Source organism: Oncorhynchus masou, chromosome 18, assembly GCF_036934945.1.
Source record: "Oncorhynchus masou masou isolate Uvic2021 chromosome 18, UVic_Omas_1.1, whole genome shotgun sequence".
Lineage (NCBI taxonomy): Eukaryota > Metazoa > Chordata > Actinopteri > Salmoniformes > Salmonidae > Oncorhynchus > Oncorhynchus masou.
Window position 1 is genome coordinate 70,042,094 of NC_088229.1, and position 25,941 is coordinate 70,068,034.

Consider the following 25,941-nt stretch of genomic DNA (forward strand, 5'->3'; position numbering starts at 1 on the left):
ACACCGAGTGGCCAGAGAGAGAGAGAAGGGTGGAGAGGAAAGGAGAATGAGTTCACTTTTTATAGTTGATTTCATTTTGGTTTATCCATTTCACTTGCTTTGGCAATGTAAACATGTGTTTCCCATGACAACAAAGCCACCTTAAATTGAATTGAGTGAGATCTATTGAGTGAGTGAGAGCGAGAGGAGACAGGAATTCTTCTAGACAGATTCAGACCAGTGGCTGCAGTCAATAGTACTGGAACACAAAACAATCCCTTCATTTCTGGACAGAACATTCAAAATATTTATCCAGAGAACAGTATGAAAATAAAAAATACTATTATCTTAGATTATGTATGAAAGACAGATGCTATTGAAGCCAAGACAAGCGTACAAGAACGGACGCACACTCCGATTGAAAAGACAGCATGACGTTTATTTTATTGATCATACCATCATCAGCAGCAATATATATGTACATTTGTAAAAAAAAGGATTCCTCCTAAGCTCTTCCAATAGGCCATTTAAAATCAATTTATTTTACTAGGCAAGTCAGTTAAGAACACATTCTTATTTTCAATGATGTCCTAGGAACAGTGGGTTACCTGCCTGTTCAGGGGCAGAACGACAGATCTGTACCTTGTCAGCTCGGGGATTTGAACTTGCATTTGAACTTGTTTTTTAGCCTAGTTTTTTTTTTAAATGAGGCGAGGAACATTGATGCAAATATCCATAGTCTGAGTATTCCTCTTTCATCTTCACTAGACCACATTCCAGTACATGGTCAAAACACAGCCCAGATACACAGATAGAGTCGAAAAATAATACAAATATATACACATTACCATAACAGGTGGGTAGAAACCACTTTACTGGAGGATGGGAAGTGAGAGACTAACTCTTCGAGTTTCAGACATGAGACTGGTAACTTACGCCATAACTAGGTTACTTCCTAGGTAGTATGGTTCTCCCAACGGATAGTCTTTAGCTAACATCTAAACCCAGGTTCTTGCTGACAAACAAAACAGATCAATGCTGAACTTCAACAGAGTGCTGACTGGAGAGCTGGATGAAAGAGGAATCTCACACTGATATAAATAAATCTCAAGTCAGGATGGAGTCCATTGACCATATCCTGTAGATCAAACATCCCAGAAACAGAAGGAGATGCAGAAGTCTTGCATGATGAATATAGAAATGTTCGATATTGTCGGGAAGACAATCTCTCTGAAACAATACAGTCACACAGGACCATACACCCCAACACACTTCTCTCGCTAACACACGTTCTCTTCCATCCATCCTCTCATCCATCCATCCTCTCATCCATCCATCCATCCTCTCTTCTATCCTTTCATCCACCCATCCATCCATCCATCCATCCTCTCATCCATCCTCATCCATCCATCCATCCTCTCATCCATCCATCCATCCTCTTCTATCCTCTCATCCATCCATCCATCCTCTTCTATCCTCTCATCCATCCTCTCTTCTATCCACCCATCCATCCATCCATCCTCTCATCCATCCATCCTCTTCTATCCTCTCATCCATCCATCCTCTCATCCATCCTCTCATCCATCGATCCTCTTCTATCCTCTCATCCATCCATCCTCTCTTCTATCCTCTCATCCATCCATCCTCTCTTCTATCCTCTCATCCATCCATCCTCTCATCCATCCATCCTCTCATCCATCCATCCTCTCATCCATCCATCCTCTCATCCATCCATCCTCTCATCCATCCATCCTCTCATCCATCCATCCTCTCATCCATCCATCCATCCATCCTCTCTTCTATCCTCTCTTCTATCCATCCTCTCATCCATCCATCCTCTCTTATATCCTCTCATCCATCCATCCTCTCATCCATCCATCCTCTCATCCATCCATCCATCCATCCTCTCTTCTATCCTCTCTTCTATCCATCCTCTCATCCATCCATCCTCTCTTCTATCCTCTCTTCTATCCATCCTCTCATCCATCCATCCTCTCTTATATCCTCTCATCCATCCATCCTCTCATCCATCCATCCATCCTCTCATCCATCCATCCATCCTCTCATCCATCCATCCATCCTCTCATCCTCTCTTCTATCCTCTCATCCTCTCTTCTATCCTCTCATCCTCTCTTCTATCCTCTCATCCTCTCATCCATCCATCCTCTCATCCATCCATCCTCTCTTCTATCCTCTCATCCATCCAAAAACACACACTTCCTCCCTGTTCACTGCTTGGCTTTCTTCAGGATGGTGCCTACGGCAGAGATAACAGTGGTCTTGGTTCCGCTGGCGGTGGTCGTCACGGAGACAACCGCTGGCAGGGTTGCCGTGGTAGTGAGCAGGGCGGGCTGGGCCAGGGTCACGGGCACCGCAGAGTCCCACTTACTCTTCCTCTTCTGAGCTTCTGGTGAGGGAGAGAGAGAGAGGACTGGTGAGAAAAAGAGGATAGGGAGAATGAGAGAGAGAGAGCGAGAGCAGGAGAGAGCGAGAGCAGGAGAGAGCAAGAGCAGGAGAGAGCGAGAGCGAGAACGGGCGGGAACGGGAGAGAGCGGGAACGGGAGAGAGCGGGAACGGGAGAGAGCGGGAACGGGAGAGAGCGGGAACGGGAGGAAACGGGAGAGAGCGGGAACGGGAGAGAGAGCGGGAGGGAGAGCGGGAGGGACAGAGAGCGAGCGGGACAGAGAGCGAGCGGGACAGAGAGCGAGCGGGACAGAGAGCGAGCGGGACAGAGAGCGAGCGGGACAGAGAGCGAGCGGGACAGAGAGCGAGCGGGACAGAGAGCGAGCGGGACAGAGAGCGAGCGGGACAGAGAGCGAGCGGGACAGAGAGCGGGAGAGCGAGAGAGCGGGTAGAGAGCGGGAGAGAGAGAGAAAGGGAGAGACTCAGGAGGTATGCTATGGTGTTGATAGTATCCTAAATTAAATGATAACATAATTCCAATTGGCAACACTTAAACTCATCCTTAGCACTTATTCCCCAATATTTGGAACCAAAGACTGATCACCCCTCTCTCCCTGATCACATCCACGCTCTCTCGCGTTCTCAGAGCCTAGTTCCTCTCTAGGTTTCTTCCTAGGGAGTTTTTCCTAGCCACCGTGCTTCTACACCTGCATTGCTTGCTGTTTGGGGTTTTCGGCTGGGTATCTATACAGCACTTTGAGATATCAGCTGATGTAAGGGATTCATAAATGAATTTGATTTGACCTAAACATCAGCGCCACAGGTAACTTCCACAAAGCTGTGAACGATCTGAGAGATGAGGCAAGACGGGCCTTCAACGCCATCAAAAGGAACATAACATTCAACATACCAATTAGGATCGGGCTAAAAATACTTGAACCGGTTATGGAACCCATTGCCCTTCATGGTTGTGAGGTCTGGGGTCCGCTCACCAACCAAGAACTCACAAAATGGGGCAAACAACAAATTGAAACTCTGCATGCAGAATTATGCAAAAATATCCTCCATGTACAAAGTAGAACACCAAATAATGCACACAGAGCAGAATTAGGCCGATACCCGCTAATGATCAAAATCCAGAAAAGAGCCGTTAAATCGCTAAAACCAACTAAAAAGAAGCGATTCCCAAACCTTCCACAACAAATCCATCACCTACAGAGAGATGAACCTGGAGTAGAGTCCCCTAAGCAAGCTGGTCCTGGGGCTCTGTTCACAAACACAAACACACCCCACAGAGCAACAATTAGACCCAACCAAATCATGAGAAAACAAAAAGATAATTCTTTCCAATGTGTCAAGTAATTAACAAAAAAAAAGAGCAAACTAAAGAATGCTATTTGGCCCTAAACAAAGAGAACACAGTGGCAGAAAGCTTTGTCTATGTACAGACTCTGAGCATAGCCTTGCTATTGAGAAAGGCCGCCGTAGGCAGACATGGCTCTCAAGAGAAGACAGGCTATGTGCTCACTGCCCACAAAATGAGGTGGAAACTGAGCTGCACTTCCTAACCTCCTGACAAATGTATGACCATATTAGAGAGACATATTTCCCTCAGATTCCAGACCCACAAAGAATTTGAAAACAAATACAATTTTGATAAACTCCCATATCTATTGGGTGAAATTCCACAGTGTGACATCACAGCAGCAAGATGTGTGACCTGTTGCCACAAGAAAAGGGCAACCAGTGAAGAACAAACACCATTGTAAATACAACCCATATTTATGTTAATTTATTTTCCCTTTTGACTGTATAAATACATATGACATTTGAAATGTCTTTATTCTTTTGGAACTTCTATGAGTGTAATGTTTACTGTTCATTTTTTACTTCACATTTGTTTATTATCTATTTCACTTGCTTTGGCAATGTTAACACGTTTCCCATGTAAATAAAGTTCTTCGAATTGAGATGGAAAGAAATAGTGAAAGGAACCAGATAAACGGAAACGGGAACCAGATAAAACCTTACAGGTTTTTATTCTCTCTTTTAAGGAAAGTCACACTAAAAATCAGAAAAGATCATGTTTCTATAGTGGGGGAGGGGTTCTCTGTCTATAGTCTGGGGACTGTAACACAACAAACTGCGGAATAAGTCAAGGGGTCTGAATACTTTCTGAAGGCGCTGTAGTTGTGTGTACCTGTCACGGTACTAGCAGCCGTATTGGTTGTGGGAACTGCTGCGTTGGTGGGGTTGCTGCCCTTCTTAGTGGCCGTCACAAACTCAATCTAGGAGAGAGAAGACAAAACACCATCACACCCGTACTGCAGAGGGCTGGGCTGGGTGGTGCTGACGGGCTGTTGTGGTGACACTTAATCTCTTGGCAGGATACTTGAACATAAAGTACAGGCAGTCTGTGGCAACATGCCCCTGACGCACAGACTGATTACAGAACAGCCCTGTCTGTGATTAGTGAAACAGGAGCGCAGTAAATGTATAGTGTTGGAAAAGCTATGTTCTCTGTACAAGTTTAACAGAGATTGAGCATGGGGTTAGAAGGAAGGCGCAGGTTAGTTTTGTTGAGGGGGGTTGAAAACGTGTGTATTGTATTTATATTACCTCGGGTGGCCTCTTCAAGGCAACTAAAACGCCTGTGGTCCTCACCTTCGTCTTGTCCTTCTTGGCTTTCTCCAGTTTATCCATCTCCACTTTCTGAGCTTTGGCTACAGGGAGAGAAGGAAAACTGTTCAGTTGATAGGACTGACTGGCAATCACACACTGCCACCAACGACCTCCTTACCCAGTGCCTCGTAGTAAGAGTCCTCTGGCCAGCCGTGAGGATCAAACATGTCTTTAGGGTAGTTGGTTCCCAGTTCATCTATGCCACAGAACTGGATGAGTTTCTCATAGATACTGGATAGACACAAAGACAAAGACATGTCAACACTCTGTCTCTCTCTGTCTCCCCCTCTCTCGCTGTCTCCCCCTTATCTCCCCCTCTCTCGCTGTCTCCCCCTTATCTCCCCCTCTCTCGCTGTCTCCCCCTTATCTCCCCCTCTCTCTCTGTCTCCCCCTTATCTCCCCCTCTCTCTCTCAGTCTCTCTCTGTCTCCCCCTTATCTCCCCCTCTCTCTCTCTCTCTCGCTGTCTCCCCCTTATCTCTGGATAGACACAAAGACAAAGACACATTCAACAAATGTATCTGGAAAAGCAACGTGTGTATCATCGATAGGATCGTAACTCTAGGAATCTGTGTGTGTGTGTGTGTGTGTGTGTGTGTGTGTGTGTGTGTGTGTGTGTGTACCTGGGATTCCTGAACTCTTTCTTCCTCTGAATGTGGTTGTTTGTGTCTAAGTCTCCATGTAGATTCTTCTCGTACAGCTTCTGGATCTTCACCTGTTGATAGAAAACCAACATATGTAACACATGAGTCAAATTTCCACTAGGAAAGTTCCTAATACAGGTTCCTAATACCTCAGGGAAATATTTGGTAACCAGGGAGCCTGGCCAGTCAACTGGAGCCTGGGGGATCCACTATGATAAATGGTTATTAAACGGACAAGGTGGAGGATTGGAATGTAATGACACCACTGTATCTACAGTACTCAGAACAGTCAGTTCAATTGGCCCAAGTACTAGGACAACGGAGGTGTTGAAAAGCTCTTCTTCGGAGAGACAAGGGTAGTGACGGCTGTTCAAAATGATGAGCTTGTACTAAACACAAGACAGACTAAACCCTGGCTCCGCATGGGCCCCGAGTCAAACAGCCCCCTTCCTGTGTGTGTGTGTGTGTGTGTGTTGGTGTCAGATGCAGCCTGAGGTGAGGGATAACCAGATAGTGATTCATCATCACTGAGGGATGTTAGGGTGTGTTCGCACCCTGAGGCAACGCTATACGGTGCTGAACTGTTCAGTCAGTCAGCCACACCCTCACCTGCCCCAACACCTACCCAACAAGAGTTACATTCACTTCACCAAGTTTGGCAGACTTCTCCCTTACGGATCGGGCTAAGATTTGGGGAGGATACGCTAGATCCTAGATCTGTGCATAATGGCAATGTCTACATAGGAATGCAAACTTATTTCTGAGGAAAACTTTGGACCAGAGTCAGAGAGACGGTCGAGAGACGAGGATTGTGGACTGTGAGAGTGTTGACCACTGTGAGATGACCTGCTGGTGGTTCCCTACATGTTGATGTTATTCTCTCACTGGAGGACTCTGCTATCCAGCAGAACATTGTGGAACATTGACCAACAACTGCAGAATGCTGCTTGTCAGGCAGCTGGCATTGAACGAAGCTCAGGCATTGGCAGGAGAGGAAATGTACTCCCCGGAAACCAGTGTTTATCTCATACCCAGCCCAATTCCAGTACATCACACACCTACCTGTCCTCCCTCCCTCCCTCCAGTACACCATACACCTACCTGTCCTCCCTCCCTCCCTCCAGTACACCATACACCTACCTACCTGTCCTCCCTCCCTCCAGTACACCATACACCTACCTACCTGTCCTCCCTCCCTCCAGTACACCATACACCTACCTACCTGTCCTCCCTCCCTCCAGTACACCATACACCTACCTACCTGTCCTCCCTCCCTCCAGTACACCATACACCTACTTACCTGTCCTCCCTCCAGTACACCATACACCTACCTACCTGTCCTCCCTCCAGTACACCATACACCTACCTACCTGTCCTCCCTCCAGTACACCATACACCTACCTACCTGTCCTCCCTCCAGTACACCATACACCTACCTACCTGTCCTCCCTCCAGTACACCATACACCTACCTACCTGTCCTCCCTCCAGTACACCATACACCTACCTACCTGTCCTCCCTCCAGTACACCATACACCTACCTACCTGTCCTCCCTCCAGTACACCATACACCTACCTACCTGTCCTCCCTCCAGTACACCATACACCTACCTACCTGTCCTCCCTCCAGTACACCATACACCTACCTACCTGTCCTCCCTCCAGTACACCATACACCTACCTACCTGTCCTCCCTCCAGTACACCATACACCTACCTGTCCTCCCTCCAGTACACCATACACCTACCTGTCCTCCCTACAGTACACCATACACCTACCTGTCCTCCCACCCTCTAGTAGACCATACACCTACCTGTCCTCCCTCCAGTACACCATACACCTACCTGTCCTCCCTCCAGTACACCATACACCTAGCTGTCCTCCCTCCAGTACACCATACACCTACCTGTCCTCCCTCCCTCCAGTACACCATACACCTACCTGTCCTCCATACAGTACACCATACACCTACCTGTCCTCCCACCCTCTAGTAGACCATACACCTACCTGTCCTCCCTCCAGTACACCATACACCTACCTGTCCTCCCTCCAGTACACCATACACCTACCTGTCCTCTCTACAGTACACCATACACCTACCTGTCCTCCCTCCAGTACACCATACACCTACCTGTCCTCCCTCCAGTACACCATACACCTACCTGTCCTCCCTCCAGTACACCATACACCTACCTGTCCTCCCTCCCTCCAGTACACCATACACCTACCTGTCCTCCCTACAGTACACCATACACCTACCGGTCCTCCCTACAGTACACCATACACCTACCTGTCCTCCCTCCAGTACACCATACACCTACCTGTCCTCCCTACAGTATACCATACACCTACCTGTCCTCCCTACAGTACACCATACACCTACCTGTCCTCCCTCCAGTACACCATACACCTACCTGTCCTCCCTCCAGTACACCATACACCTACCTGTCCTCCCTCCAGTACACCATACACCTACCTGTCCTCCCTCCAGTACACCATACACCTACCTGTCCTCCCTCCAGTACACCATACACCTACCTGTCCTCCCTCCAGTACACCATACACCTACCTGTCCTCCCTCCACTACACCATACACCTACCTGTCCTCCCTCCAGTACACCATACACCTACCTGTCCTCCCTCCAGTACACCATACACCTACCTGTCCTCCCTCCAGTACACCATACACCTACCTGTCCTCCCTCCAGTACACCATACACCTACCTGTCCTCCCTCCAGTACACCATACACCTACCTGTCCTCCCTCCAGTACACCATACACCTACCTGTCCTCCTCCAGCAGTCTACTACTTGTTGACAGAGAGCTTACTGGGTCACTGCTAAATTGGAGGTGCTGTAGGCCAGTGTGACAAATGGGCAAGTGATGGTTGTTTAAAACAGGTGACCAGACCCCTTTAGACAAATAGGAATTGCACAGGTATGAAAGAATGATAGCTAGTCATATAGCTCAGCAGTTTAGGTGACTGGTACAGGTAAGTAGGGCTGTGAGTACCTGTAGGTGACTGGTACAGGTAAGTAGGGCTGTGAGTACCTGTAGGTGACTGGTACAGGTAAGTAGGGCTGTGAGTACCTGTAGGTGACTGGTACAGGTAAGTAGAGCTGTGAGTGGAAGGTGTGGGTACCTGTAGGTGACTGGTACAGGTAAGTAGACCTGTGAGTGGAAGGTGTGGATACCTGTAAGTGACTGGTACAGGTAAGTAGGGCTGTGAGTACCTGTAAGTGACTGGTACAGGTAAGTAGGGCTGTGAGTACCTGTAAGTGACTGGTACAGGTAAGTAGGGCTGTGAGTACCTGTAGGTGACTGGTACAGGTAAGTAGGACTGTGAGTACCTGTAAGTGACTGGTACAGGTAAGTAGGGCTGTGAGTACCTGTAGGTGACTGATACAGGTAAGTAGGGCTGTGAGTACCTGTAGGTGACTGGTACAGGTAAGTAGGGCTGTGAGTACCTGTAGGTGACTGATACAGGTAAGTAGGGCTGTGAGTACCTGTAGGTGACTGGTACAGGTAAGTAGGGCTGTGAGTGGAAGGTGTGGATACCTGTAAGTGACTGGTACAGGTAAGTAGGGCTGTGAGTACCTGTAGGTGACTGATACAGGTAAGTAGACCTGTGAGTGGAAGGTGTGGATACCTGTAAGTGACTGGTACAGGTAAGTAGGGCTGTGAGTACCTGTAGGTGACTGGTACAGGTAAGTAGGGCTGTGAGTACCTGTAGGTGACTGATACAGGTAAGTAGACCTGTGAGTGGAAGGTGTGGGTACCTGTAGGTGACTGGTACAGGTAAGTAGACCTGTGAGTGGAAGGTGTGGATACCTGTAAGTGACTGGTACAGGTAAGTAGGGCTGTGTGTACCTGTAGGTGACTGATACAGGTAAGTAGGGCTGTGAGTACCTGTAGGTGACTGGAGCAGCGTCCTGGTGGTTCAGGGGGGATCCGGATCTTGTCAGGTGACATGTTCCTCACTTTTTCTGAGAACAGAGCTGGGGCGGAAACACAGAAATATAACCAATCAGAAGAGCAGACTACAGACAGTCTAGTAGCTACATTCTTTAGAGGTGAACCCAGAAATCATGTCTGTAAAACGAGAGTGTTGAATCAACATGTTCAACGCAATTCTGAATTGAAGGTTGTTCTGCATGCGTGTGAGGTGTCCAGGACCATCTGGTCCTGGTATGAAACCTAGTTACCACACCCAGTCAGGGAGGGTATGTTGGGGCTTGTGTAGAGAAGAGAGGATGCCCTTTTTTCAAACTCTTCCCTCCTTTCTCTCCTCTTTCTTTCTTTCTTTCTTTCTCTCTCTGACTCCAGGCCAAGCATCCTTCAGTCTAAAGTCTCATCAGTGGGAGGGCACTTTACAGTCACTCAGCAGTGTCAATCTATCACAGGCTTCAAATGGTTGAGCAAAAATGTGTGTAAACTTTGCGTGTGAGAACAGATAAGTAAGGTACAAGACTGAGCGTGAATTTAGATGAAAACATTTCTATCAGTTAAACCTCTAGGACCACGCCACCGCAGATGTTCTCCTTTGGTCTGTATCGTAGGTCACATACACTATGGTGTGGAGGCAACAAGCTCCTCTATGTACCCAACACATTCCAGGCTCCCTCCCCCTCCCCTCAATCTCTTTACTCTCTTCTTTATTGTCAAACTTCTCTCTCGTCTTGTTTGATGCTGAGGTGGAAACAAAAGCAAACCCCGAACACTCACACTACCCTGCTTGACCTACCCTCTCCCCCTCCTCTCCACCACATCCTGCCTTGTCTGTAGGTGAGAGGGGTATGACAAACCCCTATAGGGAGGGGAAGGGCGTTACCCCCTCCACTCCACCACATCCTGCCTAGTCTGTAGGTGAGAGGGGTATGACAAACCCCTATAGGGAGGGGAAGGGCCTTACCCTCTCCTCCCCACCACATCCTGCCTTGTCTGTAGGTGAGAGGGGTATGACAAACCCCTATAGGGAGGGGAAGGGCCTTACCCTCTCCTCTCCCGCTCCTCTCCACCACATCCTGCCTTGTCTGTAGGTGAGAGGGGTATGACAAACCCCTATAGGGAGGGGAAGGGCGTTACCCTCTCCTACTGGCTAACTGCACCAACAGGACTGTGCACACGAAAAACTCAGACACACACACACACACACACACACACACACACACGAGTAAATAGATAGAAGCCATTACAGAGTCATGATGTACTCAGTGACAACAACCCACTAAACACAAATATGCACTTGGCTGCAAGCACACTAATGAAAATACCATACTGAGTCAGACGAGTCATGCGCCCTAGCATGCTTTACATGAACAGTGTGTGTGAGCTAACAGGAACATAGCAGACAGCGGTCTGGATCACAGCTCTCTAAACCACAAGAGGTCCCATCCCAATACGATCAACTCTGACTAGGCCTACCTCAAGCTAGAGGTGTTCACAGATCCCATTTTTTGGGGGGGAAAATCAATACCCAGGTGCAGAATTGTTTTGGCGATTCGGATTTCAGGTGGAACAAATCCGACCCAAAATATGTCAGAGATGACGAATGGATCCGAAAATGGGGGGGGGAGTTGCACTCCTCCACACTGCCCTTTCCCATATGGACAAAAGGAACACCTATGTGAGAATGCTATTCACTGACTACAGCTCAGAGTTCAATACCATAGTACCCTCAAAGCTCATCACTAAGCTAAGGATCCTGGGACTAAAAACCTCCCTCTGCAACTGGATCCTGGACTTCTTTTTTTAATTTTACCCCTTTTTCTCCCCAATTTCGTGGTATCCAATTGTTTAGTAGTAGTATCTTGTTCTCATCGCTAAAACTCCTGTAAAGTCATGTGTCCTCCGATACACAACCCAACCAAGCCGCACTGCTTCTTAACACAGCGCCATCCAACCTGGAAGCCAGCCGCACCAATGTGTCGAAGGAAACACCGTGCACCTGTCAACATTTGTTAGCGCGCACTGCGCCCAGCCCGCCACGGGAGTCGCTGGTGCGCAATGAGACAAGGATTTCCCTACTGGCCAAACCCTCCCTAACCCGGACGACGCTAGGCCAATTGTTCGTCAACCCACGGACCTCCCGGTCGCGGCCGGTTGCGACAGAGCCTGGGCGCGAACCCAGAGTCTCTGGTGGCACAGCTGGCGCTGCAGTACAGCGCCCTTAACCACTGCACCACCCGGGAGGCCCGGATCCTGAACTTCCTGACGGGCCGTCCCCAGGTGGTGAGGGTAGGTAGCAACACATCTGCCATGCTGACCCTCAAAACTGGAGCCCCTCAGGCGTGTGTGCTCGGGTCCCCACCTGTACTCCCTGTTCACCCACGACTGCATGGTCAGGCACGACTCCAATACCATCATTAAGTTGGCTAACAACAACAGTGGTAGGCCTGATCACCGACAACAATGAGACAGCCTACTGTATATAGCCCCCCTACTGTATATAGCCCCCCTACTGTATATAGCCCCCCTACTGTATATAGCCCCCCTACTGTATATAGCCCCCCTACTGTATATAGCCCCCCTACTGTATATAGCCCCCTACTGTATATAGCCCCCCTACTGTATATAGCCCCCTGTATATAGCCCCCCTACTGTATATAGCCCCCCTACTGTATATAGCCCCCCTACTGTATATAGCCCCCTACTGTATATAGCCCCCCTACTGTATATAGCCCCCCTACTGTATATAGCCCCCTACTGTATATAGCCCCCCTACTGTATATAGCCCCCCTACTGTATATAGCCCCCCACTGTATATAGCCCCCCACTGTATATAGCCCCCTACTGTATATAGCCCCCCTACTGTATATAGCCCCCCTACTGTATATAGCCCCCCTACTGTATATAGCCCCCCTACTGTATATAGCCCCCTACTGTATATAGCCCCCTACTGTATATAGCCCCCCTACTGTATATAGCCCCCCTACTGTATATAGCCCCCCTACTGTATATAGCCCCCTACTGTATATAGCCCCCCTACTGTATATAGCCCCCCTACTGTATATAGCCCCACTACTGTATATAGCCCCCCTACTGTATATAGCCCCCCTACTGTATATAGCCCCCCTACTGTATATAGCCCCCCTACTGTATATAGCCCCCCTACTGTATATAGCCCCCCTACTGTATATAGCCCCCTACTGTATATAGCCCCCTACTGTATATAGCCCCCCTACTGTATATAGCCCCCTACTGTATATAGCCCCCCTACTGTATATAGCCCCCCTACTGTATATAGCCCCCTACTGTATATAGCCCCCCTACTGTATATAGCCCCCCTACTGTATATAGCCCCCTACTACTGTATATAGCCCCCTACTGTATATAGCCCCCCTACTGTATATAGCCCCCTACTGTATATAGCCCCCCTACTGTATATAGCCCCCCTACTGTATATAGCCCCCCTACTGTATATAGCCCCCCTACTGTATATAGCCCCCTACTGTATATAGCCCCCCTACTGTATATAGCCCCCCTACTGTATATAGCCCCCTACTGTATATAGCCCCCCTACTGTATATAGCCCCCTACTGTATATAGCCCCCCTACTGTATATAGCCCCCCTACTGTATATAGCCCCCCTACTGTATATAGCCCCCCTACTGTATATAGCCCCCCTACTGTATATAGCCCCCCTACTGTATATAGCCCCCTACTGTATATAGCCCCCCTACTGTATATAGCCCCTCTACTGTATATAGCCCCCCTACTGTATATAGCCCCCCTACTGTATATAGCCCCCCTACTGTATATAGCCCCCTACTGTATATAGCCCCCTACTGTATATAGCCCCCTACTGTATATAGCCCCCCTACTGTATATAGCCCCCCTACTGTATATAGCCCCCTACTGTATATAGCCCCCTACTGTATATAGCCCCCTGTGTATAGCCCCCCTACTGTATATAGCCCCCCTACTGTATATAGCCCCCTACTGTATATAGCCCCCTACTGTATATAGCCCCCCTACTGTATATAGCCCCCTACTGTATATAGCCCCCCTACTGTATATAGCCCCCCTACTGTATATAGCCCCTCTACTGTATATAGCCCCTCTACTGTATATAGCCCCTCTACTGTATATAGCCCCCTACTGTATATAGCCCCCCTACTGTATATAGCCCCCTACTGTATATAGCCCCTCTACTGTATATAGCCCCTCTACTGTATATAGCCCCCTACTGTATATAGCCCCCTACTGTATATAGCCCCCCTACTGTATATAGCCCCCTACTGTATATAGCCCCCCTACTGTATATAGCCCCCTACTGTATATAGCCCCCTACTGTATATAGCCCCCTACTGTATATAGCCCCTCTACTGTATATAGCCCCCCTACTGTATATAGCCCCTCTACTGTATATAGCCCCCCTACTGTATATAGCCCCCCTACTGTATATAGCCCCCCTACTGTATATAGCCCCCCTACTGTATATAGCCCCTCTACTGTATATAGCCCCCCTACTGTATATAGCCCCCCTACTGTATATAGCCCCCCTACTGTATATAGCCCCCCTACTGTATATAGCCCCTCTACTGTATATAGCCCCCCTACTGTATATAGCCCCCCTACTGTATATAGCCCCTCTACTGTATATAGCCCCCCTACTGTTATTTTTCAGTCTTTTTTACTGTCTTTTTTACTGTTGTTTTTATTTCTTTACTTATCTATTATTCACCTGATACCTATTTTTTTTAACTTAGAAATTGCATTGTTGTTTATTGCCTGTAAGTAAATAATAATATAATAATATATCCCATTTAGCAGACGCTTTTGTCCAAAGCGACTTACAAGTCGGCTGGGGCCACTACTTTTACATATGGGTGGTCCCAGTGGGAATCGAACCCACGACGCTTGGCGTTGCAAGCGCCATGCTCTACCGACTGAGCCACACAGGACTTTCACTGTAAGGTCTACACTAGTTGTATTCGGCACAGGTGACAAACAAACTTTGATTTGAACTTAGTTATAGGCAGGTATTCAGACCTCTCCAAATGGTCAAACATAACTACCATACACATCCATCCTCCCTCCCATAAAGTAGAGTTTGGGCGTGACACGGGAGGTTAGTGTTGTATTACATCATGTGTGTGAAATTTGGCACCTGGATGTGGGGTCATACCTGTGTACACACAGTTTCCCTCTCTGACACATATACACACACTATAAGAGACAGTAACACACACACACACACACACACACAGTAGAGGGAGTGATAGGTAGCAGGGGTTGGAACCGGTTCAGGGAACAGAACAATAACACATTTTCCAAGGAACAGAATCAGAACCGGGAACGAAAGTGATCTATAATGTTCCCGGAAAAGTTATTTGAAAAGCATGGGAATCGGTTAACATTATTTTAAGTTCTGGGCCTATTTTTCCCCCAGTCCCACAAAAATAACGCAACAAAGAGCCTATGCAAAGCCCCCCCTCTGTCAATCAGAAACTTCTTCCAGAGTCTGCCTGCCAGCTGGAAATATTTGCCAGTGTGTGTGTAGGCTACCTGCCCCTCTATGGTCCAATGTTAAGCCAACTCTGAAGTTCAAAGACATTCAAAAGTTCCTTCATAGAAGCTGTTCCTCCATAGATATAATTCTGGGGGCCAATTTCAGATAACGCACGTCATCACAAGATGCCAATCCACCTCCTCTCTCCCAACCCGCAAAATGTCAGTTTCATCTCACACCCAACACTTGTCCTTCCATCACGCATATAAACAACTCACTGATCTGTAGCTTGCCTGTTCCATAGCAAGCTGCTCTATCCGTACTGCATGATTGGTGAAGTAATTTAATGTTGAGGTAAATAAAAAGTTATGATTTCAGGAACGATATTTACCAGTACTTTTTTTGGGGGGTGCGGCGGACCACTTCAGAACTTTATTCTGCTGGTTGGAACAGAGGAACGTAATGAAAAAAATAAAAAAAGGTTCTGTTCCGAACTAAACGATTGGAAAATGATTTGGGTTTCAACCACTAATTGGTTACTACTGTTTAATGGCCTAATAAAGCAGTGTGTTCTTTCCTGCTCTGAACACACACACACAGTCAATTAATAATTATAACAAATTATCAAAAAACATGTCAACACCGATCTTTTCAAATTAGCATATGTTGTAGCCTAGACCCTATTTTACATCATCTAAGGTGTTTGTGTTGGGCCTGTCATCAGTTGAGACACAATATGCTCTTGAATACAGGGTGGGTGTCATGTTCAGGCTGATAAATGTACAAAAATCTGTTGTTTTAAAACTTATACTGTCAATCCTATATAGGAAACCTATTGAAATCATAGACATAGATAATAGACTAGACATGACCATTTAAGTTGACATTTGACAGTGGGTGGACTAGGTGCCCTCTTTGTGGTAGTAAATGTACCAGCTAAATCGTGTGACAGCAACTATGTGAGCTTACTACAGTATTATAGACACCATGTCCTGGGATTTCCTATGATCTTCTATTTAGAAAAAACCCTTACAGTCTAACGACTCTTGTGTTACATGTGAGTGCACATGAGAGTCTAAGCTTCCAAATAGCTATCAATAGTTTGTAGCTCAAATCATTCGGACTCTACAGACATTTTTGTAAAAAAAAAAAGACCCAGTCCTGGGACCCTTTGGGATCCGCCCTCGTCTCAAACACCACTGGAGCTTATAACCTCTGTTAATCACACATACTAATAGTTGGTATCTACGGATGCAGAAGAAATAGGCAAATACAATGGTACAATCCAGAAGTCTGTAGCTCAAACACGGAGCGGCAGGAAGCCTAGTGGTTAGAGCGCTGGACTAGTAACCCGAAAGGTTGCAAAATCGAATCCCCGAGCTGACAAGGTAAAAATCTGTCGTTCTGCCCCTGAACAAGGCAGTTAACCCACTGTTCCTAGGCCGTCATTGTAAATAAGAATTTGTTCTTAACTGACTTTAAATAAAGGTTAAAAAAATATATATATATTTTTAAACACACAATGTTTAAAATGAGTGGGACTGGTTGGGTTAAGAGCATGTTGTGTCTCAACCAATGGCGGGCACAACTCAAAAACGTCAGATGTAAAATAGGGTCGAGGCTACAACATATGCCAATATTTAAAAAATCTGAGTTTACAGGTTTTAGATAATTGACGTTAAAGGCAAAAAAATTTTTTTTTAAAGACATTAAAAAAAAAAGATGATGGAAATGATAAAATAGACAACCTTGTTGGTAAGCTTTTAAATGATATCAAACACAACTATTATATTCCAGAGATGAAGACATGGAAGTCTCATGTTTATGGTGGGGGTATGCAAAATGGGTCAACTCTGAGCACCTTGATCTCCTCAATGTTACGGCATAAAAGTCCCCTTTCTGACCACTTCTTCCATGGGCAGATATGTATGTGAAAGTTTGTTTTACCCTATGACATATTTACAAGCTGAATTACCCAGTCTGAAGACAAAAGACTTACTGAACTCCCATCCACATCAGTTACTCATTAAGTCAAACCAAAAGCATGGTTTGGGCATCTAATGTTCAATTGGCACAATATAAATAAATATTTAACACCAAGTTTGTATTGTATCTGTCTGTATCTCAAACATGGTTTTTCTGTGTGTGTGTGTGTGTGTGTGTGTGTGTGTGTGTGTGTGTGTGTGTGTGTACACTCACCGACCAGCTCATTGGGGTCTCTCCTCTCTGCCTCTGGGATCTCCTGAAGAAAACATACAGAAGGGGGGGGTTCACATTACTCACAGAACCACGGACTGTCCCAGATCTCCGGGAAGCATAACATCGCAGCTGCTGTCGATGTTGATGCACTGTCAATTACACCAGTTATACTTCTTCTTGTTAAAATTCCCATACAAGTTACAGTGGGGCAAAAAGGTATTTAGTCAGCCATCAATTGTGCAAGTTCTCCCACTTAAAAAGATGAGAGAGGCCTGTAATTTTCATCATAGGTACACTTCAAGTATGAAAAAAATCCAGAAAATCACATTGTAGGATTTTTAATGAATTTATTTGCAAATTATGGTGGAAAAATTATATCTTGTTATAAATGTCCATACCAGTTATATATCTTGTTATAAATGCCCATACCAGTTATACAGTGCCTTGCGTAAGTATTCGGCCCCCTTGAACTTTGCGACCTTATGCCACATTTCAGGCTTCAAACATAAAGATATAAAACTGTATTTTTTTGTGAAGAATCAACAACAAGTGGGACACAATCATGAAGTGGAACGACATTTATTGGATATTTCAAACTTTTTTAACAAATCAAAAACTGAAAAATTGGGCGTGCAAAATTATTCAGCCCCCTTAAGTTAATAATTTGTAGCGCCACCTTTTGCTGCGATTACAGCTGTAAGTCGCTTGGGGTATGTCTCTATCAGTTTTGCACATCGAGAGACAAATTTTTTCCCCATTCCTCCTTGCAAAACAGCTCGAGCTCAGTGAGGTTGGATGGAGAGCATTTGTGAACAGCAGTTTTCAGTTCTTTCCACAGATTCTCGATTGGATTCAGGTCTGGACTTTGACTTGGCCATTCTAACACCTGGATATGTTTATTTTTGAACCATTCCATTGTAGATTTTGCTTTATGTTTTGGATCATTGTCTTGTTGGAAGACAAATCTCCGTCCCAGTCTCAGGTCTTTTGCAGACTCCATCAGGTTTTCTTCCAGAATGGTCCTGTATTTGGCTCCATCCATCTTCCCATCAATTTTAACCATCTTCCCTGTCCCTGCTGAAGAAAAGCAGGCCCAAACCATGATGCTGCCACCACCATGTTTGACAGTGGGGATGGTATGGTCAGGGTGATGAGCTGTGTTGCTTTTACGCCAAACATAACATTTTGCATTGTTGCCAAAAAGTTCAATTTTGGTTTCATCTGACCAGAGCACCTTCTTCCACATGTTTGGTGTGTCTCCCAGGTGGCTTGTGGCATACTTTAAACAACACTTTTTATGGATATATTTAAGAAATGGCTTTCTTCTTGCCACTCTTCCATAAAGGCCGGATTTGTGCAATAATACGACTGATTGTTGTCCTATGGACAGAGTCTCCCACCTCAGCTGTAGATCTCTGCAGTTCATCCAGAGTGATCATGGGCCTCTTGGCTGCATCTCTGATCAGTCTTCTCCTTGTATGAGCTGAAAGTTTAGAGGGACGGCCAGGTCTTGGTAGATTTGCAGTGGTCTGATACTCCTTCCATTTCAATATTATCGCTTGCACAGTGCTCCTTGGGATGTTTAAAGCTTGGGAAATATTTTTGTATCCAAATCCGGCTTTAAACATCTTCACAACAGTATCTCGGACCTGCCTGGTGTGTTCCTTGTTCTTCATGATGCTCTCTGCGCTTTTAACGGACATCTGAGACTATCACAGTGCAGGTGCATTTATACGGAGACTTGATTACACACAGGTGGATTGTATTTATCATCATTAGTCATTTAGGTCAACATTGGATCATTCAGAGATCCTCACTGAACTTCTGGAGAGAGTTTTCTGCACTGAAAGTAAAGGGGCTGAATAATTTTGCACGCCCAATTTTTCAGTTTTTGATTTGTTAAAAAAGTTTGAAATATCCAATAAATGTCGTTCCACTTCATGATTGTGTCCCACTTGTTGTTGATTCTTCACAAAAAAATACAGTTTTATATCTTTATGTTTGAAGCCTGAAATGGGGCATAAGGTCGCAAAGTTCAAGGGGGCCGAATACTTTCGCAAGGCACTGTATATCTCCTTGTTAAAATGTCCATACCAGTTATATATCTTGTTATAAATGTCCATACCAGTTATATATATTGTCTTGTTAAAATGCCCATACCAGTTCTACATTGTCTTGTTAAAATGTCCATACCAGTTATACATTGTCTTGTTAAAATGTCCATACCAGTTATATATTGTCTTGTTAAAATGTCCATACCAGTTATATATTGTCTTGTTAAAATGTCCATACCAGTTATACATTGTCTTGTTATAAATGCCCATACCAGTTATACATTGTCTTGTTAAAATGTCCATACCAGTTATACATTGTCTTGTTAAAATGTCCATACCAGTTATATATTGTCTTGTTAAAATGTCCATACCAGTTATATATTGTCTTGTTAAAATGTCCATACCAGTTATATATTGTCTTGTTAAAATGTCCATACCAGTTATATATTGTCTTGTTAAAATGTCCATACCAGTTATATATTGTCTTGTTAAAATGTCCATACCAGTTATATATTGTCTTGTTAAAATGTCCATACCAGTTATATATTGTCTTGTTAAAATGTCCATACCAGTTATATATTGTCTTGTTAAAATGTCCATACCAGTTATACATCTTGTTAAAATGTCCATACCTGTAGAAATCCACTTTTTTGAGCTGAAAGACGATGTCCAGAGCACAATGATGAAAGTCAATAAGTTTTAGTCAAAGTATGATATATTTGGGCTTAAAGTGCCAAATCTAAATGTCTGACTTCGGATGTTTTCGTGAGTCTTATGCGCAAATTATTTTCATGCCTACGTTTAGTTTAAGGGTTGGGATTAATTGCAACCTACCAGCACGGCAATCACAAACACTGGCTGTAAAGTCATACATAGCTGTGCAATTTAGACAATGCATTGATGCAGTGCCTTCTGTATCATTTTGTTACGTTACAGTCTTCGAGGTGGAACCTAAATGACCATTTCTGCTCTAGGACAGGAAGTACTCTAAATAGGTGCGGCAACTTCCTCTGAGGTGGGCCTTAAAAGGGATACTGCAGGGTTTTGGCAATGATCCCTTTTTCTACTTCCCCAGAGTTTTCTAGTGAAAACAGGGGCTTGGCAGGAGGTGGGGCAATCTGAGCTGCTTCTAAAATATGTCCCGTCTTTGCCAGAACTTGGGGCATGACAGAGGTTCGGCAGAAAGGAGCAGTGCTCTTATTCACTGGAACACATACACTTTCTGCCACCCAGTCACCTAGCAATTGCATGGACACATCCAAGAATTGACATGAAGAGGGCCCGAGGGCCAAACTAAATAGGACAGGAGGACCCAGGAAGGGGTGTGGTTACCAGAGGTCCTTCCCCTCCTCCCCTTCCCCTATCTCACTGTAACGAATGGCACTTTCAGCCAGAGAGGAAACGACAGCAACAGAACTAACAGCGCGGCCAAACTGACATTATTCTGGGTTACTGCATATTCACTATGGGCAAAAACACAGGTCACGGGGGTAGAGAGGGGGCAAGAAACAATCAAACAGCCCCCACTCTTTCTCCACGGTCCCTGACACGATCAAGAGACAAATGTCTGACACATTTCCACCCCACTACTTTCTCATTGACCAAGGAGAGAAGGAGTGTTGGTTCTATCATGGTTCTATCATGGTTCTTCTAGTCTGTGGTAGTAGTCCACTCCTGGTCCCTCTAAAGAGAGGGTGTGTTGGTTCCATCATGGTTCTTCTAGCGTGTGGCAGTAGTCCACTCCTGGTCCCTCTAAAGAGAGAGTGTGTTGGTTCCATCATGGTTCTTCTAGTGTGTGGCAGTAGTCCACTCCTGGTCCCTCTAAAGAGAGCAGGCCAGAATAAAGGTACCCCACCATATACATCCTGCTCTAGAAATGACCATCCTACTGATCCTCGACTTCGGCGATGTCATTTACAAAATAGCCTCCAATACCCTACTCAATAAATTGTGCCATCCATTTTGTCACCAAAGCCCCATATACTATCCACCACTACGACCTGTACGCTCTCGTCGGCTGGCCCTCGCTTCATACTCGTCGCCAAACCCACTGGCTCCAGGACATCTACAAGACCCTGCTAGGTAAAGTCCCCCCTTATCTCAGCTCGCTGGTCACCATAGCAGCCCCCACCTGTAGCACGCGCTCCAGCAGGTATATCTCTCTCGTCACCCCCAAAACCAATTCTTCCTTTGGCCGCCTCTCCTTCCAGTTCTCTGCTGCCAATGACTGGAACGAACTACAAAAATCTGTGAAACTGGAAACACTTGTCTCCCTCACTAGCTTTAAGTACCAGCTGTCAGAGCAGCTCACAGATTACTGCACCTGTACATAGCCCACCTATAATTTAGCCCAAACAACTACCTCTCCCCCTACTGTATTTATTTATTTTGCTCCCCATTATTTCTCTCTACTTTGCACATTCTTCCACTGCAAATCTACCATTCCAGTGTTTTACTTGCTATATTGTATTTACTTTGCCACCATGGCCTTTTTTTGCCTTTACCTCCCTTATCTCACCTCATTTGCTCACATCGTATATAGACTTGTTTATACTGTATTATTGACTGTATGTTTGTTTTACTCCATGTGTAACTCTGTGTCGTTGTATGTGTCGAACTGCTTTGCTTTATCTTGGCCAGGTCACAATTGTAAATGAGAACTTGTTCTCAACTTGCCAACCTGGTTAAATAAGAAATTAATTAATTAATCACCTTCATAAATACATTCTATTATTACTGTTATTTGACACACAAATATGTCTAACACAGATATGTCATTTTCTCAGTTCAATCTAATCAAAGCCATTGCATATGCAGTGTGGATAGGAGAACGTAGTGGCTAGATAAATCAACGCTTGTGCAACAAACAAACTATTACCAGTAAGTTTTGGCTGAGAGTTGAAGACGTGTTTGAACAAACTGCTAAGCGTTTAACTCCCTTAAGATTATCAGTAAGCAATGTGCAACAGTCACACAATAGCCTACTGCTAGAAACATCTCCCTTACAGAAACTAGCTTCATCTAAACCCAGCACTAGATGACTTGTAAGATACAATAGGAAGGACGTAGCAGTTGAATATGACTTTGCGCACAGTTACGGAGTTCGGCCCTTAGGACAAAGTGGGGGCCAATGGTGTGGCTGACAAGACATTACTCGTAATAGTGGGTCTCAGCACTGAGGCAACAGTAGCTCCATACAGGACCAAATCAGAAGAAGACACGGAGTAGACAAGGTGTTGGTAGTGAAAACACATTACGGATTTAGTCTTTGTCAGGTTCTGGATCGGTTTACCACAACTCAAGCACTCCCTCTGACATAAAGACAACATACCCCCCCCCTCTCTTCCTATGTTATGAAATGCCACAGTTCTGCAGACAAATTGCATCCAGGGCCTAATCATAGGCCCCTCGTAGCATAGCCAATTGTCAGACACACACATAATGCTATGTTATTAAAGTGGCCCTGTAATGATTCAGTTTGAGTAGCACCGAGCCCTCCGTCTAATTGGCATAATAAACAAATCCTCATGAATAGCCATCATTTTAAGTTCGAGATATCAGGTTTTCTATCGGTTGTTTTTCTCCACAAGCCTCACAAGACTAGTCTGAAGGTGCCCGGTATCAGTTTTAAACAATGAATGGAAGTACAGTGTATATGGAGATGGTTTAGAGATAAACATAAGGGGTTAAATTCATGTTTAAAAAAATATATACAAATAGTTTCCAGACCCTTCTTATATATCTCTCAGATATAGAACAGACACTTCACGACAAACTTCCTTTAGTTCGATGGAGTGAAACTGTTATTCAATGCATTTGTATGGGATAATAGCAGTAAGGCCAAATTCAATGTTTCATCAAATCATATTTTGATAAATTATTATTTAAAAAAAAAATGTTTTTAAGTACTTCAAATTCAAAATCAAATAGCAAAATTATCCTTGGTTTGAGCTTCTTAGAATAATTTCATATGTTAGATTAGTAGAAGGGCTAAAACCAGGAGATATTGATAGCAGTAGCTTGACAGCAAGGCTTGTGACTTCAAGTATCCGCCAATAAAGACAAATGATACAATAGAGCAACAGTTCCCCCTAGTGGCACATACAGGGAATTTTAATAATCTTCACCTCTTTGCACCCCACAGATAAACAATGGTTAAAAATAATCAAGATTAACTTGGCAAGTCAGTTAAGAACAAATTCTTATTTACAATGACGGCCTACCTCGGCCTCCCCTAACCCGCCACCCTATGGGACTAATGATCACAGCCGGTCGTGATACAGCCTGGGATCGAACCAGGGTCTGCAGTGACGCCTCTTGCACAGATGCAGTGACTTAGACCGCTGCACCACTCGGGAGCCCCATGACCCCCTAACAAACATTAAATAAGTCCAAACCATTACACAATCAGGGGGGGGTTCAAATACCTTATAATCATCGGTGTCTCCACCCTCGTCTGACTCATCCATTTCCTACAAAGACAAGAATGCAAAGCGTTAACATCCCTCAGTGACACACACTGAGAAATACCTCTAGCAGGGTGCTGCGTGAAAAAGACTAACTAAGTTGAAAAGAGAAAGAGAACCGACAGAGTTACGGGAGCTCTCCCCGCTGTCCTCGTCTCCGGATGCCTTGTCGTCGCCATCCTCAATCCGGTTAATGTCGTCCTCTCCATAGGCAGCTGACACCAGACCTACTCCATGGCTCTCTGCAGAATAACAAAGAGCTTGGTTATCAGGTTGGAAACATGACAGCATTCAAGGTTCCTGACCCAATAGCAAGCTAGCTTGCTGAGATTAGGTCGGCCTCTACTTCATCGACATTTTGTATAGGCAGTAAATTGAATAAACTGCCATTTCAATTTACTCTACTGGTTGTCAAATTGGTTGGTTCTTAAGTCATTGGAAATTTTAGATAAAAACATACCCTAGTTGGATGAGCCGCAATTCAAACTGAGCTGATTGAATTCCAGATGTCGAGCCAAATCAGGGATGCGCTCAGGAGGGCCGACCGAGTCCCTGCGTGCGTTTTTGGTGGCATGCTCAGAGGAAAACAGTGCTATAAAGAAGCGGACATTTTATGTGCTAACAGTGTTTGGATCAACTTACACCTGCAAGTCCTCATTTTCTTCTATGAACGCATGAATGAAACCGGCATTCACAAGTCAGACTTACTGCGCATAAATCACATCCATCGCACCCGACATCCACACGATCGTGTGCAGTTTTACGTTTCAGCACCACAAAATGGTCTGCTGCCTGCTTTATTAGTTGACTGTCTCCCGTATTCTCTCTCCTCATGAATTAAGTTCAAATGTAACTTTTGCATTATTTAGGTAGAATAACTTGCTTCTTGGGAAATTGCATTTGGGACTTTTTGCATGTCGTAAAAATAAAAATAATATGAAAACAATCTAATAATTTGGGGGAACCAAATATATTTGGCCAGCCGGCTGCCAGTTGAGGATCCCTGTTCTATACAATAGACCATAATTGGCCCAACAGACCTGCCATATTCCCATGTTCAAGGAGCTTTCCGTTTTGATTGGGTTATTTTACCTAAAAAACCTTTAGGGCTTACCTGTAGATAAATAAAAACAACTCTGCATCTCTTCCCAGCCTGAAAAGTGGTAAAAAAGGGTGTGAAGCCTCCCCAGTGGCTTTGCAGGTGAAGAGAAGATATTCTCCTGATGCTCTCCAGGCACCATCGCATGATGGCCACAGACTGACCAATCCCGTGTTTGTACAAATGAATTCGAAAAGGTACTAATAAGTCATTTTTCGTTTAATTTGTATTTAATTCTAAGTCACAGCCTATACGGGCAATTTATAGACTATAATGATTTAACAACGAAATGTTGTTTAATAAATGCTAAGCGCTTTATGTCCCAAACAACCCATTGCGTATCACTCGCAAATGCTTAACAATTTATTTATTCGTAGGCTATAACCTTGAAATAATATACACTAAATAATTCATTTTCGTTCCTTCTTAGGTTTCATGTTTGGCTCCTGACCTATTTAGTGTTTATATGCCGTTTAATTATGACATGTAGCCTATTTGATATTATGTGCGCTTCTTGCATTCACATTTTCATGTTTGTTCAAATACTTTTCATTCAAATCCATATGGTTTGGTTTCAAAACTTTAAAAAACCAAATGGTAGGTCCAGATGGTCACACATATAGATGGGTGCGCAAGCATTGCTAAATGGGCGATGTGTGGGATTTCTAACCGCTCAACTCCGCTCACATGCTCTGATATCCGTAGCTAAAATACATATCTACCTGATTCTTCGGTTTCTGGGTTGGAATCTGGCTCAGAGTCGTCGCCATACTCCGCCAAAGAAGAGAGAAGTACACTATTTTTGCTGCTCGCCATTTCTCCACCGGTCGCATAACATTGACGTCACTTCTTCTTCTTTAGGATTTGGTTGGCAGATCGCATCCAACTTTTAGCTGCATACACCGTCACCTACTGTACTGGAGTGTGAGGCCATTCACAGCCTACCTACAAAAGGAAAATGA

The 25,941-nt window shown here is 45.0% G+C and overlaps 1 protein-coding gene across 4 annotated transcripts; it reads right to left on the reverse strand.

Moving 5' to 3' along the window:
* Positions 1-397: 397 nt before the first annotated feature.
* On the reverse strand, positions 398-25,941 carry LOC135505209 (SAP30-binding protein-like). 4 transcript variants are annotated; one of them, XM_064924377.1, is made up of 11 exons: positions 25,702-25,941; positions 24,004-24,122; positions 23,842-23,886; positions 17,361-17,403; positions 9,617-9,705; positions 5,686-5,777; positions 5,183-5,295; positions 5,002-5,105; positions 4,583-4,670; positions 3,599-3,648; positions 2,309-2,386 (listed from the first exon to the last, which is right to left on the reverse strand). In XM_064924377.1, the coding sequence occupies exons 1-10, from the start codon at positions 25,793-25,795 to the stop codon at positions 3,626-3,628; spliced, it is 810 nt and encodes a 269-aa protein (XP_064780449.1). In that variant the 5' UTR covers positions 25,796-25,941; the 3' UTR covers positions 2,309-2,386; positions 3,599-3,625. The 4 variants fall into 4 exon arrangements, with proteins under 4 accessions (XP_064780447.1, XP_064780448.1, XP_064780450.1 ...); XM_064924375.1 differs by lacking the exon at positions 3,599-3,648 and having other exon boundaries at positions 398-2,386; positions 25,702-25,935; XM_064924376.1 differs by lacking the exon at positions 3,599-3,648 and having other exon boundaries at positions 398-2,386; positions 5,047-5,105; positions 25,702-25,931.